The sequence below is a fragment of the Brachyhypopomus gauderio genome, chromosome 10 (assembly GCF_052324685.1).
Source record: "Brachyhypopomus gauderio isolate BG-103 chromosome 10, BGAUD_0.2, whole genome shotgun sequence".
NCBI classification, from domain to species: Eukaryota; Metazoa; Chordata; class Actinopteri; order Gymnotiformes; family Hypopomidae; genus Brachyhypopomus; species Brachyhypopomus gauderio.
Window position 1 is genome coordinate 18,204,157 of NC_135220.1, and position 16,014 is coordinate 18,220,170.

Genomic DNA, 16,014 nt, shown 5'->3' on the forward strand with positions numbered 1-16,014 from the left:
AAAAAATGTGACATGAGTAACATTATCTCATTACAAAGGCAGCTGTCAGGAAGTCTTGCTCAGACAAACAGGCCAATGTAAGAGTCTAAGTGACACAGTCAAGCACCCAAATTTTGAGGGTTAAACAACTGACCCAGAGGGTTTAGCTGTCACGACACCGGGATGCCCTTCAGTGAGATGGGCTGGTAGCGTGATGCTCGGGGCTGTGTTCTTCTGGGTCACCTTGGGTCCAGGCATTCATGTGGATATTACGTGAACACATACCATCTCCCTAAATTTTGCTGCAGATCAAATACATCCCAGTGTCCATGCTGATTACGGTCCATCACATACCGCAAGGCAAGGGTATTCTCTAATCACACCATTGTATATGTACAGGGTTTTTGTAAATTTTGCCTATTTTGTTTGCATTTAAAGGTGTCTTTGAAGTAAATAATTGCATTCCTCATCTTTGCGAATCTAGACATTAAAGAGGTGGACATTATATTAACCATGTTTTATAAGGAAATTGTGAAGTGTCATAAAAGACACCGTTTGATTTTTTTTTTAGCACACCAGATTTAATCTTGTGTCTCAGGGGCACTTCACCTGCTAAAACATATAAACATGGACATAAATTTGTTCTTCGAGTAGTTCAGGAAAAGATGATTGCATTAAAGCCAAATCACTGCAGTTGTCAGACTTGGGTTCAGGCTGGTTTTATGCACTCTGGGTCACTACTATTACAAATGTCACCCTGTAGATGATGCATTGCATGTACTGTGTTCTCTGGGTGCTCAAAGGTAGTCAACAGTACTTGTAGGATTTTTCATCCATTTAAAGAAATGTGAATCAATGAAAAATACACAATCACTTTTTTTTTGGAAAACATTTCAAATTTTATCTTGTGGACTCTTGTACATCATTGCCATACTCCAGAGATTTTGGTCAGTTAGAAATAAAGGCAGACATCATGGAGATCCTGCCTCTCTTCTCTCAAATATATATATATATATATATATATCCATTCACTACAGTATCACAGCAGTCAAAAATATTGATTGTATGCAAATTATGTCATTTTCCTGATCCCCTCAGTCCACTACAGTATAAGGTTAACAGGCATTAAGGGTCATCAGGCATCCTCATTTTGGAGTTAAACACTTAACATTAAATCAGGAAGAGATGGGAATTGTTTGGGCAAAATGGGGGCAATTTGGATTTTCACTGGTTGTCTCATTAAAGATAATATTATAGCAAAGTCAAACAAACCAACTAAAGTCCCCCACACTCCAGTGCTTCAGTCAGGAGAATCCGAGGTTCTTAAGATGAAGACCAACGTGTTCCTCTCTTTGAACATTCACACTCACTTCGATCTCAAGTAATCAACAACCATTGAAGTTGCAAAATGGGGCCTGCACGCACGCACGCACGCACGCACGCACGCACGCACGCACGCACGCACGCACGCACGCACGCACGCACGCACGCACGCACGCACACACACACACACACACACACACACACACACACACACACACACACACACACACACACACACACACACACACACACACACACACACACACACACACACACACACACACACACACACACACACACACACACACACACACGGCTCGTTATGGTGGGGGAAGGAAAATAAAAAGCCAAACGGGAGTGTTCTAGAGAAAAAAAAAAACAAATAACGTGACAGATCCTTTGATTCTAGACATTTAAACTACACCATCGTTTCAGATAAAAGGTTTAAATCACCACCAGTGTGGATTATGTCTCTAATGACTGAATGACAATGCAACAGACAAACTGTGGAGATCTGAAGAGCCACATAAAACCCACAAGGAGAAATTACCGGTACAGCCAATATTAAAATTCAGCGTTTCTATAGGAACACCTTTAGTATTGCCTCTTCGGAGTTCAAACCCCTGGAAAGCTCAGCCTGTTCTCCAGTTACACTGTATCTAGCTCATTTCTGATGCTAAAACAATCCACATGGCTGCAGGCAGACACTGTGGTCTACTGTGTAAAAACCTTCCTTGTCATTAACCTGCTCATACAGATATTTCTTACACATAATTAAAAATGGAGTACAACAATTCAAACTAGGTACTATTTAACTGCTCAAATGTATGTGGTTCTATGTTAGATAATAAAAATGGTATCAGTCCCTTGCTGACTCTATTTTGTGCAGGTCAAACAACAAACAACAGTTTGCTTACTGTCAGTGGCCTCAATAGTATGCATGAAAGCAAGTAGTATGATATAAATAAACCAAAAGGAAGTAGAAGAAAGAAGAGTGATTACTTCCACTGCATGAATCGTGGGAGACAAACCCCCCAGTGAGATCCACAGGAAACCAAGCACAGAGTCTAGTGCACATTACAGTACATAACGGACAGCAGGAGCCAATGTGCTGGCCAGGACTAATAAAAGCACGTGAAATAAATCATACACACATCCTCATTTCTTGAATTAACCTTTGATTGGTAACTTAAAATAACAAATACACAAATAAACGAGCAGAATTACACAGAAACTGGTACATAAACACAATTCACCACCACTCTGACCCTCTCTACAGCTTGTAGTGCTCACTCAGAATTGCAAACATTGCAAATATTGCATTGGAACCCAGGGAGCTGAACACACAGCTATCCCCCCTTTCTTTGTATCTTTTTTTACAGGCATTTCATTCATTGGCCAGTCAACAGGAAATGGCATTATGACAAAACTAAAAGGCATGTTGTACAGTATACAAAGGCATGTTGTACAGTATACAATACTGCTGATGCCAAATTTCAACCGACAGGATTTCGTCTTAATTGCCGGAGAGTAAATCTGAAAAGCAAAAGATTATACCAGCTGGCATAAGATGCAGGCGGCCAGGGGCACACAGAGAGTCTGTCTGCCGGGTCCAGTCACCACTCTGAAGCTCTGGGAACTGCGACTGGACAGGACTGGGAGGAACAACAAACCAGTCGTACCACTCGTCTCACACACAGGAAGGGAGATCATCGTGGTGGAAGTGTACGAATTAAAATGCTTTCAAAGACTGGCCGTGTATACGTTATGGAATACCATAAGCGCTTTTGTACCAATATGATCAATTAAAAGGACAGTTATGAACATTCTTGTCGGCATCATGAGAAACGCTTAGATGTTTGTAATAAGTAAAACTTACAGATTTCTGATATTTCTTCTGGACATCTAGCAAAATAACAAGTCAGATGTACTGTCATTTAGAACGTGCCTACAAATTAATTCTTTGAAAATTCTGAAACAGGAGTGTTTGAGGGTCGTTGGGTCGTCGCTCATCATCAAGTCCTGGGGAAACGTGGAAACGTGGCAAACTTTCTCATTAGTGGCAGAGAGACCAAGGTCCAGGGCGAACATGATTCTGACGTGTCGCATTCTGACCGATGGCCACTTCCCTGGGGAAGCAGACCAATGTTAATGAGCTATGGGTTGGCTAGTGTTTGAACGGGAAAATGCAACAGCCATTGGAACGGGTTAGACAGGGGAGATGCTACGTCATGACCAAACACAATTTTAGCGCTGGGAGAGAGGCGGAGGTTGGCAGAGGAGGAAGAATGGAGCATATGTCGGAAAAGGTAGTGGTGGCCCTTCTCCATCAGCAGCTGCAGGATCATCAGCTTCGTACTGGCCAGCTGTCCCAGGGGGGCTTCGACTGCATGGGAACCGAGCCGGCCGCACGCCCTGTCTGGATGACGGATCGATTAAATGGAGGCGGACCAAGAGGAGGGGGAGGGGTGTCGGGAGGCAGAACACGGAGGGGAGGCGGAGCTTGATTTTCACTGCTCCTCCAGCCAGGAGGGCTTGTCTGCCCCTGGCTGTTTAAGCTTTATGTTGAACTGCTTGAGGGTCTGTTCCAGCTGCTGCTGGTTCCCGGCGAAATAGGCGGAGATGGCGTTGTGGAACAGGAGAAGCTGCTTGTGCATCACTTTGACCTGAAACAGAAACGACACGTATAAAAACCCACCGATGGAAACCGGGGAAATACGGCGGGGAATAGGGGACCCCCACGTTCTCATCGGTCCCATAAGAAAGTGCATACGTGGTTACAAAACACACCACAGCAACATATCTTTCCAGACGTCATAATGTGTGCTGGAACGTAAAGTCCTAGTTGAATCCACTGCAGTGGTTTGCGTGTTAAACTGGAGATGACGGCAGGTGACGGAGGGACCCACAGACCTTGTTCTCCTCCAGGAACTTGAGTTTGATGGTGACATCGTTGCGGAGTCGTTCGTACTTCTCCTTGTGGATCTGGTACTGCTCCTGGGCGGTGTCGATGCGAGCCATGGTCACGGCATCCCGGGGTCCCAGGTTCAGCTCCTCGAGGTCAGCTCTGTAAGCGTCAAACTCCAGCCTGCAGGGGACCGCAGAGGAGAGGCGAGGACAGAGGAGGAGGATGGAGAAAGGAGGAGAGGAAGATTGGATCAAAACCTGTGATTCAAACTGGGGAAAAAAGGCAAAGCAAACATGTACTTGAAGCTAAGTGAGAATTTGCCTGTACTAATGGACCTGCTGGGACGGTTGCTTTACTGGTGCGGTACTGCCCACCAATGGAATCGGTCGGACCCACAGCACTTCATGCCCCTCTCTAGCGCTCAACATTAAAGATGTGTTAGCGTGCTGAAACCTCACTGCAATGGGTCGAGCTCCAAAACACACAAAAAGGCGTTTGACACATCAAATACGCTTTTGTTTCGTGTCAGCAGCTTACCGCGCATTCTCATACATCTTGATGGTCATGAGCGTGTCTTCCATGGTCTTGTTAACGAGCGTGTTGATGCTGGACACGAAGAAGTTGATGGCGCCCAGCAGAGTCTCTCCGTTCTTGCACAGTAGCTTCTGGGTTTCTGCGTTGTAGCCAAACTCATCCTGCGTTTGATGAGCACAAAGCCGTCAAGACCACAAGTCCCACGCCACCAGCTACAGTTAACCTGCTCCCTCAAACACTCGCATTTACGCCACTACTGTTTTGTGCATCATCGAATCCATACAGCCCTAAGCAAGCATGAGAGCGGAGCGTTTTCAGAAGCCCGGGGAGGCTCACCCGCAGCTCTGGAGACTTCTGGCTGAGGTCGGCGAAGGTGTCTCCGAGCGCGTGTTGCGTCTGCACCATGCTGTAGAAGTGGTTGGTGAGAGCCCGAGCGAGCCGAAGAACGTTCTCGTACTTGCGCTTGGTGTCGCGCAGGACCTCGATCTGGGCCTCCAGCTCCAGGTCCACGGTGCGTGAGCCGCGCCCGAACCGCTCCGAGATCAGCTGCTTCGTGCACTGAGGAGGCGGGGCGGGGTTGTGGCAGGGGCGGGGATAGAGGGCACAGTGTCACGGGTGAAACCATTGTGTGGGTGGAGTAAGGATGAATGAACATTTTTGGAATTTTCCAGAGAGTTAGTTAGCCAAAATTTGATCCACAGGGTGATCCATGTACATCCACACAGATTATTTTAATATCATTCAGCTGCAGTTCGATATAATGACGATGTTACATGTCTCATATGTTCTTTTTGCTTGCCCTTTTCCAGGTTACAATGGTTCATCCCCACATGTTGAATTATGACACACAGTCCCCCATAAGCACACCTTCCCAGGAACGCCTCTCCATTGGTGGCAGTAAGCGCCTTCCTATTTCTCAGTCTATAGTGGTGATGATGCTGTAATCGTCACAAGGGCTGATGCTTGATTGATTTGATTATTTGATCATTTGTTGCCAACCTGTGGGCACCTGTGAGTCAAACTCATCCATCATCAGTGGCCATCTTGCATTTTTACTCAAGACCTTTCAGTTGCTTTAGATTAGACACCCCCCCCCCCCCCCCGTCAACAAATTACGTTAGCCATAACACTCATAACACTCCATCACGGTCTTTATAATAATGGAAAACAAGATATGATATTGTTTTTATAATCTTATGTGGTCATGAAAGTGACAAAAAATGTCTATATTCGAAACAGTGTGAAACATCAAAGCACACTTTGCCTCCCCCTGCAGACCAAACTGTACACTGACCCAGAGTAAAATCTTACAAGGCAAAAAAAAAAAAAAAAGTGAACACAGCTGAATTAAGCAAGAACGCAAACACATTAAGTTAGAACATCAGTGTGCAAATAAAATGTACATTTATGGAGTCAAAATCACAGCACTGAAAGATTAAGTGACATCAATTTAGCACGTAGCTACAGCACAACAACATTAACCAAAATGAAAACCACTTTTAGAAACTGTTTTAGCTCCCCCACAAGGGAAGGACTTCTAGCCAACAGTTGGCAACATTCCCCCATGACCGTGTTAAAATTCAATCATGGAATCATAAGCAAAGAATTTCTTGTTTTATTCACCCTCTTGCTATAAGTCATGTCTTAAATATTCATAGCTAATATAAAGTCTGGTTTGTACCATAATTTGCTGGCTAGCGCACTGTCAAACTATTTACACTCAAAACATTTAACAGTGACAGCAGGCATTGGCCAATACGTCTGTCACCATGTGTCTTACTTCAAACGCAGCACTTCAGCACAACAACAGTATTTCATTTAGGTTAATTGCATTATATTGTTTTTTATTGTTCTGTGATGTCACTTCATGTTTTAGTACTGTGAGTTCTGGATCGTTTCCGCTAATGCAGTGATATTTAACTCCTCGGTTTTGTAATGATGTGTTTTCCATTCGTGTATTTTCACTCTGCTTTGGTGCAGGAGGTAGACGTAGGAAAACATTCCTTTATCCGGAAAGCTAAGGACTGAGTAAGATGGTGGTTACATTGAGGCTACGCTCATATAGCTGGTGTCAGTTCATGTTGGACCAACAAACTCTCCGCGGCTCTACCCAGACAAGTCAGGAGGGGGCGTCATAGAGGAACACGCCACGCCCTCCTCTGCCTAAACTCTCTGTCACTCTGATTTGCATGACTGAGTCTGTGTGTTAAGCAAATGGCTGTTTAATAATATCCATTCATGCAAAAACCATGTGGAATATGAAACACTGTATCCTAGGTGACCGTAGGGACTCTTACCTTATAGGTATTCATGCTCCATTTCTTCATCATGTCAAACTTCTCCACAGCGACACCTCTCGTGGCCTCCTCTGCCATAGGGGGTGAGCCCCCGCCGTGGTGCATGCTGGGACCTGGAACAGGTGAACCAGGACAACACTCAAGAGTCTACACACAACCTCCCACTCTCAACAAACCCACCCAAACACACTCGACTATCTGCAAAATAACTGTCTCTTAGCTAGGTCAGCACATTTTATATGAGGTATGTATATATAAATAGCTCACTTACTCAGCATTTTTTAAGTTCTGGGCTTTGCAATACTTTGTAATACACTGGGAGGAAACAAACCCCAACAGATCCGCAAGTTGATTGTGAAGTTATAGTGAGCTTAAAACTTTCCGATCAATATCAGACAACCCAAAGAACATCTCTGATCTTGTTTTAATGAATCACAGCATTTGTGATCCCAACAAATATTTCAAATAACACCTCAAATAATATAATCATGCCACCTCAGGGGTTAATAAGGGTGTCTTAATATATTCCATATCAATAAGGAATAAGCAAACATTTATACTCTGACAGTAATTTTAATTATTTGGAGTGTTTCCATACAACATGGATCTTCAGCAGGTCAGCACTGCTAGCCATCTAGAGCTCAGCGTGCGGCTGGAACACAGCGCATGCGGCTGGAACACAGCGCGTGCGGTAACTGTCATTCTTCGGATACTTTAACGTTCCTTTAACTTCACTTCCATCCCAGGGAGCCCCGTCATCACTGTCACATTTCTCTCTGTATCATGCAGCTCGAGTGTGTTAAGTTTTTTTTAAAGCAAAAACTGTAATATTTATTGGCAAAGCCTACATTTGTAAATAATTGTGCCCTTTTCCCCCCTACATCGTTCAGCTGAGCCCATCAAAGCCATCAGGACAGCAGGGTGTCAGTGCAGGACAGTTCACTCAAGCATGGCGGTGAGCAAGATGTTAGTGAGAGAGAGGCATGAGAGAGCACGGGGTGGCTTGGCACAGCCCACAACCACACACAAACGGCCTGGGGGCGTGGTACCTGGGATACCGGGGAAGTCGTCTGATTGGCTGGCTATCCGGCTGGCCGCAGACTGGCTTGGGGCAATGTTAACGCCCCTGCACTTCATTCGCAGGTCTGGAGGGGGGATTGGCCAGGGGTAACGAGGTATATTTACGGAGGGTATTTAGGATATCAGGCATGAGGTGGGGGTGGGGGGTATTTTTTTGGGGGGGGAATTGGAGAAAGGGAATGAGGACATTTGGGGAATGGATGGGAAAGCAGCACACGTGAGATATTAGTTCCATGTGAAAGAACGTCAAGTTGAAGAGTGTGGGTGCATGTGTGTGTGTGTGTGTGTGTGTGTGTGTGTGTGTGTGTGTGTGTGTGTGTGTGTGTGTGTGTGTGCGAGAGAAAGATAGAGAATGAGGAAGGAAAGGAAGAGATATGGGAAGGGGTGGAAGAAAGAAAAAATGAGAGAATGAAGATGAGATGAAAGGATACGAGAATACGAACGTTAATCACAGTACTGCTGTCTGATGGTAAACTGACCAGCATCAAGCAACATGAGTTACACCTGTAACACCGATGCACACCATCTTCAACCTGAGCGCTACATCTGTAAATACAGATGCACAGACTGGATCTGGAGCCAGATATACTGGCAGAAATGTCTATGATGTCTGTTTTATGATTTTGACCTAAATACTTTCTGAACCATTTTGTGATTTTTATTAGAGAAATTTCAAGCAAACACATGTGAATCACACTATTGAATTCCAGCAGAAAATCGTTCACAGACATATTGGCAAACTGAAATGATGTATGTGATGAGAAAGGTTAACACGAGTCCCTTCTTCCCTCTCAAAAGAAAAGAGAATTTACAGGTGCAGACGATTCCCCCCAGACAATTCCCCCCAGACGATTCCCCCCAGACGATTCCCCCCAGACGATTCCCCCCAGAGAGCACACACACGTCCAGAAGCCTAGAGGAGAGGATTCAAAGGAAGTGACTCCACGTGTTCAGAACCCCCAACCTTAGTAAAAGAAGCCTAAAGAAGAAATAAACACAGGCAACCTGCTCCTTGCTGAGCAACCACGTGAGAAAGGCCCACGAACTAGAGAGAGCAAGCAAGTAATCGTGAGAAAGTGAGAAGGGGTGAGAAAGAGTGAGAGGGGTGAAGCAGGAGAGAATGAGTAACCTTGTCCATCGACTGGGATTCGTCTGTTGCCCAGAAAATGAGTGTTGAGGTGAACTGCAGGCCCTGAACGGAGATAAACAGAACGCGCTCCCTAAGTCATCCAGCAGGGGGAGCCGTTTCTCCCAGTAATAAGGACAAGGGCTGAACATCATCTGATAAGGCATCAACTTCCATTCCCAAATTCCAACCCCACCTATTTTTTACTCAAACACAATGTTGATCTTATATTACCAGCAGCACAGTATCCGCAATCATCATGGCCTATAATAATATACTGGGGTTCAGAAGGATGTAACCGTTATACAGATACCACTGCCTGCGGTCTGTTTTATTTTAATCACTGTCTCTTTGTTTTATTATTAATACATGCTACTCAAATTTGCCTCACAAACCTGACTTGAGGTCTAATGTATTCTAGTTGTCTGTCAGATCATTATGACAGTAAGGGGAATGTATGTAGCATGTAGCAAAGTTGTTTAACCCTCACACATGAACACATACAAACACGTGCACATTTCTGAGACCGGCAGCTGTTCCAAAGTAGCTCTACATCACACATGATACAATAGACTAAGAATCCAGCTGACCTGTATCCCCCTCCCCCCGGTACTACACACCAACATGTTCACGTAGGAGGATAAAGGACAACACAGTGCACATTCCTAGCAGTGTGGAGACAGTTAGTTAGAGAGAGAGACACATACACAAGGAACGAGACAGTGAATGAGTGGGAGGTAGAGAAAGAGAGACAGCATGAGGCACACAGAGCAAAGAGGAAGACGCACAGATAAAAGCAAACAATGAAGTTATTGTGTACAAGCGCTAGGCGTCTATATCGTGCTGTGTTGTGTAGAAGCGCTAAGCTTCATGGTCAACTTGACAAAACTAACAGAAGCACTAACAGAAGCACTAACAGAAGACTCATTTCTGTTGACCCAAGGCTGCACACTGCATGGCCAGGAGCACAACTTTACTGTGGAATAGAGAGACACGTCAGAGCAATAGAGCACACGTTGGAGAGAAGGGGGCATGACTCACGGGAGGAGACCCGGTTCTGGTACACACAGACACGTCAGAGCGAGGGTCGTACCTTTGATGGAGCTGGTAGGAATGATGCCTTCTGCTGTGCCACCGTAACCTCCTGATACAATGCTGGTCTCGTTAAGGTTGGGCCCCGATACCATTACCTGCTGCAAGTCCTACACACACACACACACACACACACACACACACAGGTGTCCTAACCTCGTTCTGTTACAGCATCTGACAAAAACTACATTCAAAAAACAAAAAATCGTTAACCATAAATACATATCCAACGATGATATTAGACACATCATATTAGACTTGTGTTAGGAAAACACACAAACGAAATTAAAAGCCTTGAAAGGATCCCCAGAAGTATTAACATGCATTTTATTAGCTCTTCAAAACAAACCTTCCGCATCATTCTAGATATTTGGGATTGTGTTAGGAGCCGGCCAGAGCCCTTCAGACCCTAAGCTACAAGTGTCTGCTTGCTCCTGTGTGTCGGCTGCAGGAAGGTGCTCTGATTACCCCAGCCGTGCGTGGACACTGGCCTCAACACAGCACCCCCAGAACCGGCCAATCAACTTCCCTGAAAACATGTAACCAAGGCTGCTGGGCAGGCCACGCCCTAGGTGAGCGGCCAGGCCATGCTGCGACGCACCCGGGCCAACGGAGCCACCAGACTGTGCCCAACACCGCATGCCAAAGCAGTGCCCAACACACCATCACTGCAGAACGTCACAAGTGGCAGTGGATTAGTACCATGCTGTGTACTGGCACAAGGTCAGTACAGGGACACGAGTGAGACGGGGAGGGGACAGTCAGGAAGACAATTCCACTGGAACCATTAGGACGTCGTCAGCTGTCGCCATTACAGATGGATTTTTATGTGAACAGAAATGGCATCTCCTTGAATGGTTAGTTGGTAGCTAATAACACTGTAGGGATGCGGCAGGATGCTTTTCAAAACAAACCAAATCAAAATCTTTTTGTTTGTCTCTGTCTTCTAATTTTTTTTCCATTAATGGCATAGAACCAAGCTGACTGAATCAAACTTGTGTTATTACATTTTAAAAAGATATCCTGCAACATCTGTGAGAATAAGGGAACAGACAACATTGTAGTGCCACACAGCCACACACACACACACACACACACACACACATACACACACACACACACACACACACGGGACCCTTCACCACAGCTCATCTCACCCTGCGGCCGGGGAGTCGTCCCCCCGTCCCTTCTAAGCTCCACTGTGTGTTTGGAGGCTGCACAGACGTGAGTGGGTCACGATGACAGACACACAGGAAAAAAAGAAGAACAACGCATAAACAAAACGTGCAATGAGAAACCAGAAAAAGATGGACCTCATCTCAGCTGGATGAGCTGCACGGGGACCAAACTACACACTTGTTCTACATACAGAGATGTACCACAATGTCCCAGAGTGCTGCTATCAATACTTTAATAGTAACAGAATGGTTATTACTGGAGATTTGACATTTCTGTATAAATACATAGTGTAAAATATTATCAGTTGTAAAATGCACTCAATAAATCAGACCCCAGTGTCTCTTGTAATAAAAGGATTTCTCATGGTGACTCTGCAGCCTCTTCTGATCGTCAGGCCAGACCGACTCTGCGTAGCTAACGTGAGCACAAAGACTGGGGCTCCCCGAAGAACGATCACACCACAGATGACTGCTTGGGCAACTTAACGTAGTGAGGGCAATACTGCTCACCCCTTCATTCTCTCCTGCCCTTATCCCCAGGGGATCCTCATAGGGCAAATGAAAACTGTTTTAAAACAGTACAACACACTTTTATTCATTCTGTGTTTCTTTTTCAACTGTTCGTCATATGTAGTATTAGAGGGCTTTACCAGAACACGCTCATCATATAAGGGTTTACCATATTATCATAGGACATCGAGTCATTCAGTGGGAAACTCAATAAAACCACTTTATTTTCCACAAATCCAAAAAAGACTAGCAGTTGAGAATAAAAGACTAGCAATTTCCATGTTGAAGTATCAGCCTTGTGCAACAATGAACAAGCAGATGTTTTTTAAAAGCTCTTAGTACATGACTAGCCTAATAAATCAATACATAATGAGATAATATGTAAATGCATATTGGCACACCAATACTACACTTTAAAGGGATACTGCTCTAACTGTAGGCTAAATGATTTCTTCTAACTTTAGAATACGGACGCAGATGGTAAGTCACGCTTGTCTTCCTGACAAAATAACCACAGAATGACAAAAAAGCCTCAAGTCTGAGAAGCCTGTGATTTGCACATTCATTCAATTTGTCTGTTCTATCAAAAGGACACCAAATTGCCATCTGTCTCTGAATGAAACAGCTAACCCTTTTTAACATGGAAGAGTGACCAATCAGACATCAGGATTTCTCTTATTTAAAAAAATGAAAACAAACCAACAAACATCTGCATGCCTGCCCCACCCTCCAAAACTGAAAAATCAAGTTTGCATGTCTGTCATATTCCTTCATGTAGACACTGAAACCTTTAGGCCAAGTGGCATGTCAAGAATATGTAGAACAACGCCTAGCTGAAGTCAATCGCCTCCTCGGTTAGCAAACAGAGCACTGTTTGCTTACTCTTGCTGTCCCGGATCCAGAGGCCCCACAGTCCTTTAAACGAGGTGTGTCTGGAACAACGACACAACCCGAGCTTCTGTGTACCTACGACTCAGCACAGACAAAGTCTTTTCCTCCTTCCTCTTAACAAACCGCTGCTCGCTAATCCAGGCAGGCAATCGCCCCTTCGCCATTGGAAGTGTCTGTTGCTGTTATTTCCTTATGACTGAATAGAAATCCTACCCAGGGAACCTGAAATCCTACAATCAGCACTTCTATGTGAGTACTGGAGATTAAGGGAAGGGTTTAAACCCCCCCCCCCCCCATGGGAAAGGACAGAGGAAGAACACACGGCTTCTCTCTGAGAGCCACGTCAGTGTACATGTTTCCCACCACGAACTTGCCTGGCCACTCTGTAAGGGCTTTTCCTCTATACCTCACCTTCGGCCACAGGTGTGCACTACCCTCACCTGCTCTAGGCCGTCGTCCTCACCAAGAGCTCTCGTGTCTCCGTTACTGTTGATGGGGATCTCCATCGTGGCTGCTTTGCTCATGATACTGTCCGTCATGGTGAAGCCTTGCTGAGGGAGATTAAAGGAGGGGGGGGTGGACATTTAGAGGCAACTGATTCACAAAATCCAAAATATCAAGAGTACTGCATAATTGGATCAATATCTCGTCATTTGTTTGTGTTTTATTTTGATTCAGGGGCATTTCAGAAAGTATAACCAAGCAATTTAACATCTAGGGATTAGCTAGCAAATTTAAAATCCCAGTGCAGTGGCCTTGAACCTTAATTGTTCCAGTAAAGTACCAGTTGTGCAGAACCGTTACTGGGCCATTGTACCAGTGATCATGAAATGCTCAGGTTACATTGATTAAACATGTCTGAAGAAAACTGGTGCAGGTGAACCAGGTGAGCTCTCAACGAAACTGGTAACATGTGCAACGGAAACTCACCCAGTCTCCAGCCTGCCCAGATTCCCCAAGTTTGTGGTTCAGATTTCAAACTTTGTAGCTTCCTATTCAGTATCATTGCTTAAACCAGGAGCATATTGGACCAATCAGACAACACACTCACCCGAGCTCTTCCATCTGTGGGAGGAGCTTTAAGGAGAAGCATTGGGAAAGGGGGCTTTCAGTGCACGGAGCTAAGACGGTGCGTGACTCTACTCACGACAAATAAAGGAGTGAGGGTAAGTAAACACGCGTGCAGAGCTCCCCGTGCCACGCCCCCGTGTGACTCATCAGAGTCTCAGATGAGCATCAGTGCACCGGGCTCTCAAGGCCAGGCATTATGGGACACTAGAGGATGGGGAGGGGGCGTACCCAAAATGCATCTGTGCTGATGAGAGAGGTAGACCAATAAATAAACAAACTAATAAAGATAAAGGTTCTTCGCTAGTGAGGAAGACTACAGTAGGCTGGCAGGATGGAAGGTACTTGACATACTTCTCATGAATGGTCTTTATTGCTGTGGACTCTGTTCAGTCAGCTCCACCAGACTGTGATGAAGTCTTTGGCAACAGGGTCAACAGAGCTGTGGTAATACCAGCGAGTTTAAGTTTGCGATTTCAAAGCAAACAATGGACACTCCTACAAACACTTAACCGACCGTGGCAAAGCGGGCCTTGATGTGCCGACTGAATATTATCTCGTTTTCGGTTCAGGGAGTCAAAGTTTTTGGGATGCTATTGTTGCTCTGTTGCAGCTCTGGGTCAGCTGAGCCCTCTGAAATGAGGCAAAGAGACAACCCTAAAGACACTGAAGAGGTACGACTGTCTGTGGTTACACGGAAAGTCTTTTTGCGCCACTATGGCGACCAGTTGCGCTGCGGAGTCTCCGCGCTGCTCACCGTGGAGCTCTGAGTCCGTCGGACCTCTGAGTCCGTCCCAAAGCCCCGAGCAAATACTGCTCTTTAATCAGCAGGAAGGCTCCTAAACAAAACGTCTTATGTAAATATTCCTTATGTGCATGTAGCAGTACTAAGATTAAAAACAAAAACCTATGCGAACAAAGCGGCAGATAATTTTAAGCGCAGTCCGCGACAGACGCGCCAGGTGAGACAGGTGCACGGAGGTCGCGCGCTCGCGCTGTTTTCCCCTACGACACCGAATAATCTGTTGCGAATATGTTTAACCACACACAGGACACCGATTATACCCGCACTTCTGCACCATATAATGAAGGGGGAGGGGGGGAGGACCTGCCTGGCTACCGAATCTACCTAATCCATGACACTCAAGCGATAATACTTCTATATTTCTGACAGCATGACAGAAGCAGCGTTTGTGTGACATGCAGCTCGCTGCGCCAAGCCCGTGGATTAGCCCGGTCCGGTCCGCCCGTGGGCCCTGCAGAACACGGCGGTTCGTGTGTGCATGAAGAGCGCTCCAGCACCCGGACGAGCGCGCCAGCTGCCACGCTGCTCAGATTTACATCAGTTGCTTTTTTTTATTTCCGAAAGACATAAGCTGGTGTTTTTTCGACAGAAAAGACTGAAACAGAACAAAACAGTAATGAAGTAGTGATCTTACCTGTGCGTGTCCTATTCTAGGGTTAGCTATTTGGCAAGCTAGCGGACTATTTTAAACCAGATCATGCGCAAAGTAACGTTGACAGTCCGATATGAGCGTGGAAATTATTTTTAAAAATTATGCATTCAGGAATGTTAGTTAAGTGTGCGCGATTTTATCATTGACGGGCTTTTGTCATCTTCAGCCGTCTCTTCTGTCTGTAGCGGCTTGTTTGTATCATTCGGATAACCAGCCCAGCGGCCCACAATGCCTAGCGACACTGACGACAGCAGGGCCGCTTGTCCTCTGACAACGTGGAATACGCACTTTGCGTAAAGGAGCGGCCATGTTGAGAAGGGCATTCGTTGCTTCAAAAAGTCATCATCATCATCATCATCATCATTGAGAGGACGCACATAATTTGTACAAAAGGCCCTACAGGAGCGTAACCATTTAACTGGCTGGACGTGACGTCATCACTCTGGCAGTTGACGAGTTCGTTTCAGTTGGTCTTTGTGGGGAGCCCGTTGTGCGATGTTCGTCGAGGGATTTTGATTGTATATAGTGCATCGTTCGTGCGTACATGACTTAATGTAAGTTTATTGTTGTT

The 16,014-nt window shown here is 45.4% G+C and overlaps 1 protein-coding gene across 8 annotated transcripts; it reads right to left on the reverse strand.

The window, feature by feature from the left end:
- Positions 1-876: 876 nt before the first annotated feature.
- arfip2b (ADP-ribosylation factor interacting protein 2b) lies at positions 877-15,679 on the reverse strand. Of its 8 annotated transcripts, none has more exons than XM_077020148.1 (10): positions 15,426-15,678; positions 13,359-13,465; positions 11,497-11,553; positions 10,341-10,449; positions 8,091-8,186; positions 7,042-7,154; positions 5,081-5,302; positions 4,748-4,905; positions 4,216-4,390; positions 878-3,968 (listed from the first exon to the last, which is right to left on the reverse strand). In XM_077020148.1, exons 2-10 carry the CDS (start codon positions 13,455-13,457, stop codon positions 3,813-3,815), a joined length of 1,185 nt encoding a protein of 394 aa, XP_076876263.1. In that variant the 5' UTR covers positions 13,458-13,465; positions 15,426-15,678; the 3' UTR covers positions 878-3,812. The 8 variants fall into 8 exon arrangements, with proteins under 8 accessions (XP_076876266.1, XP_076876263.1, XP_076876262.1 ...); XM_077020147.1 differs by having other exon boundaries at positions 13,359-13,469; positions 15,426-15,677; XM_077020149.1 differs by lacking the exon at positions 8,091-8,186 and adding an exon at positions 9,251-9,313 and having other exon boundaries at positions 13,359-13,469; positions 15,426-15,677.
- Between the last annotated feature and the right edge of the window lie 335 nt (positions 15,680-16,014).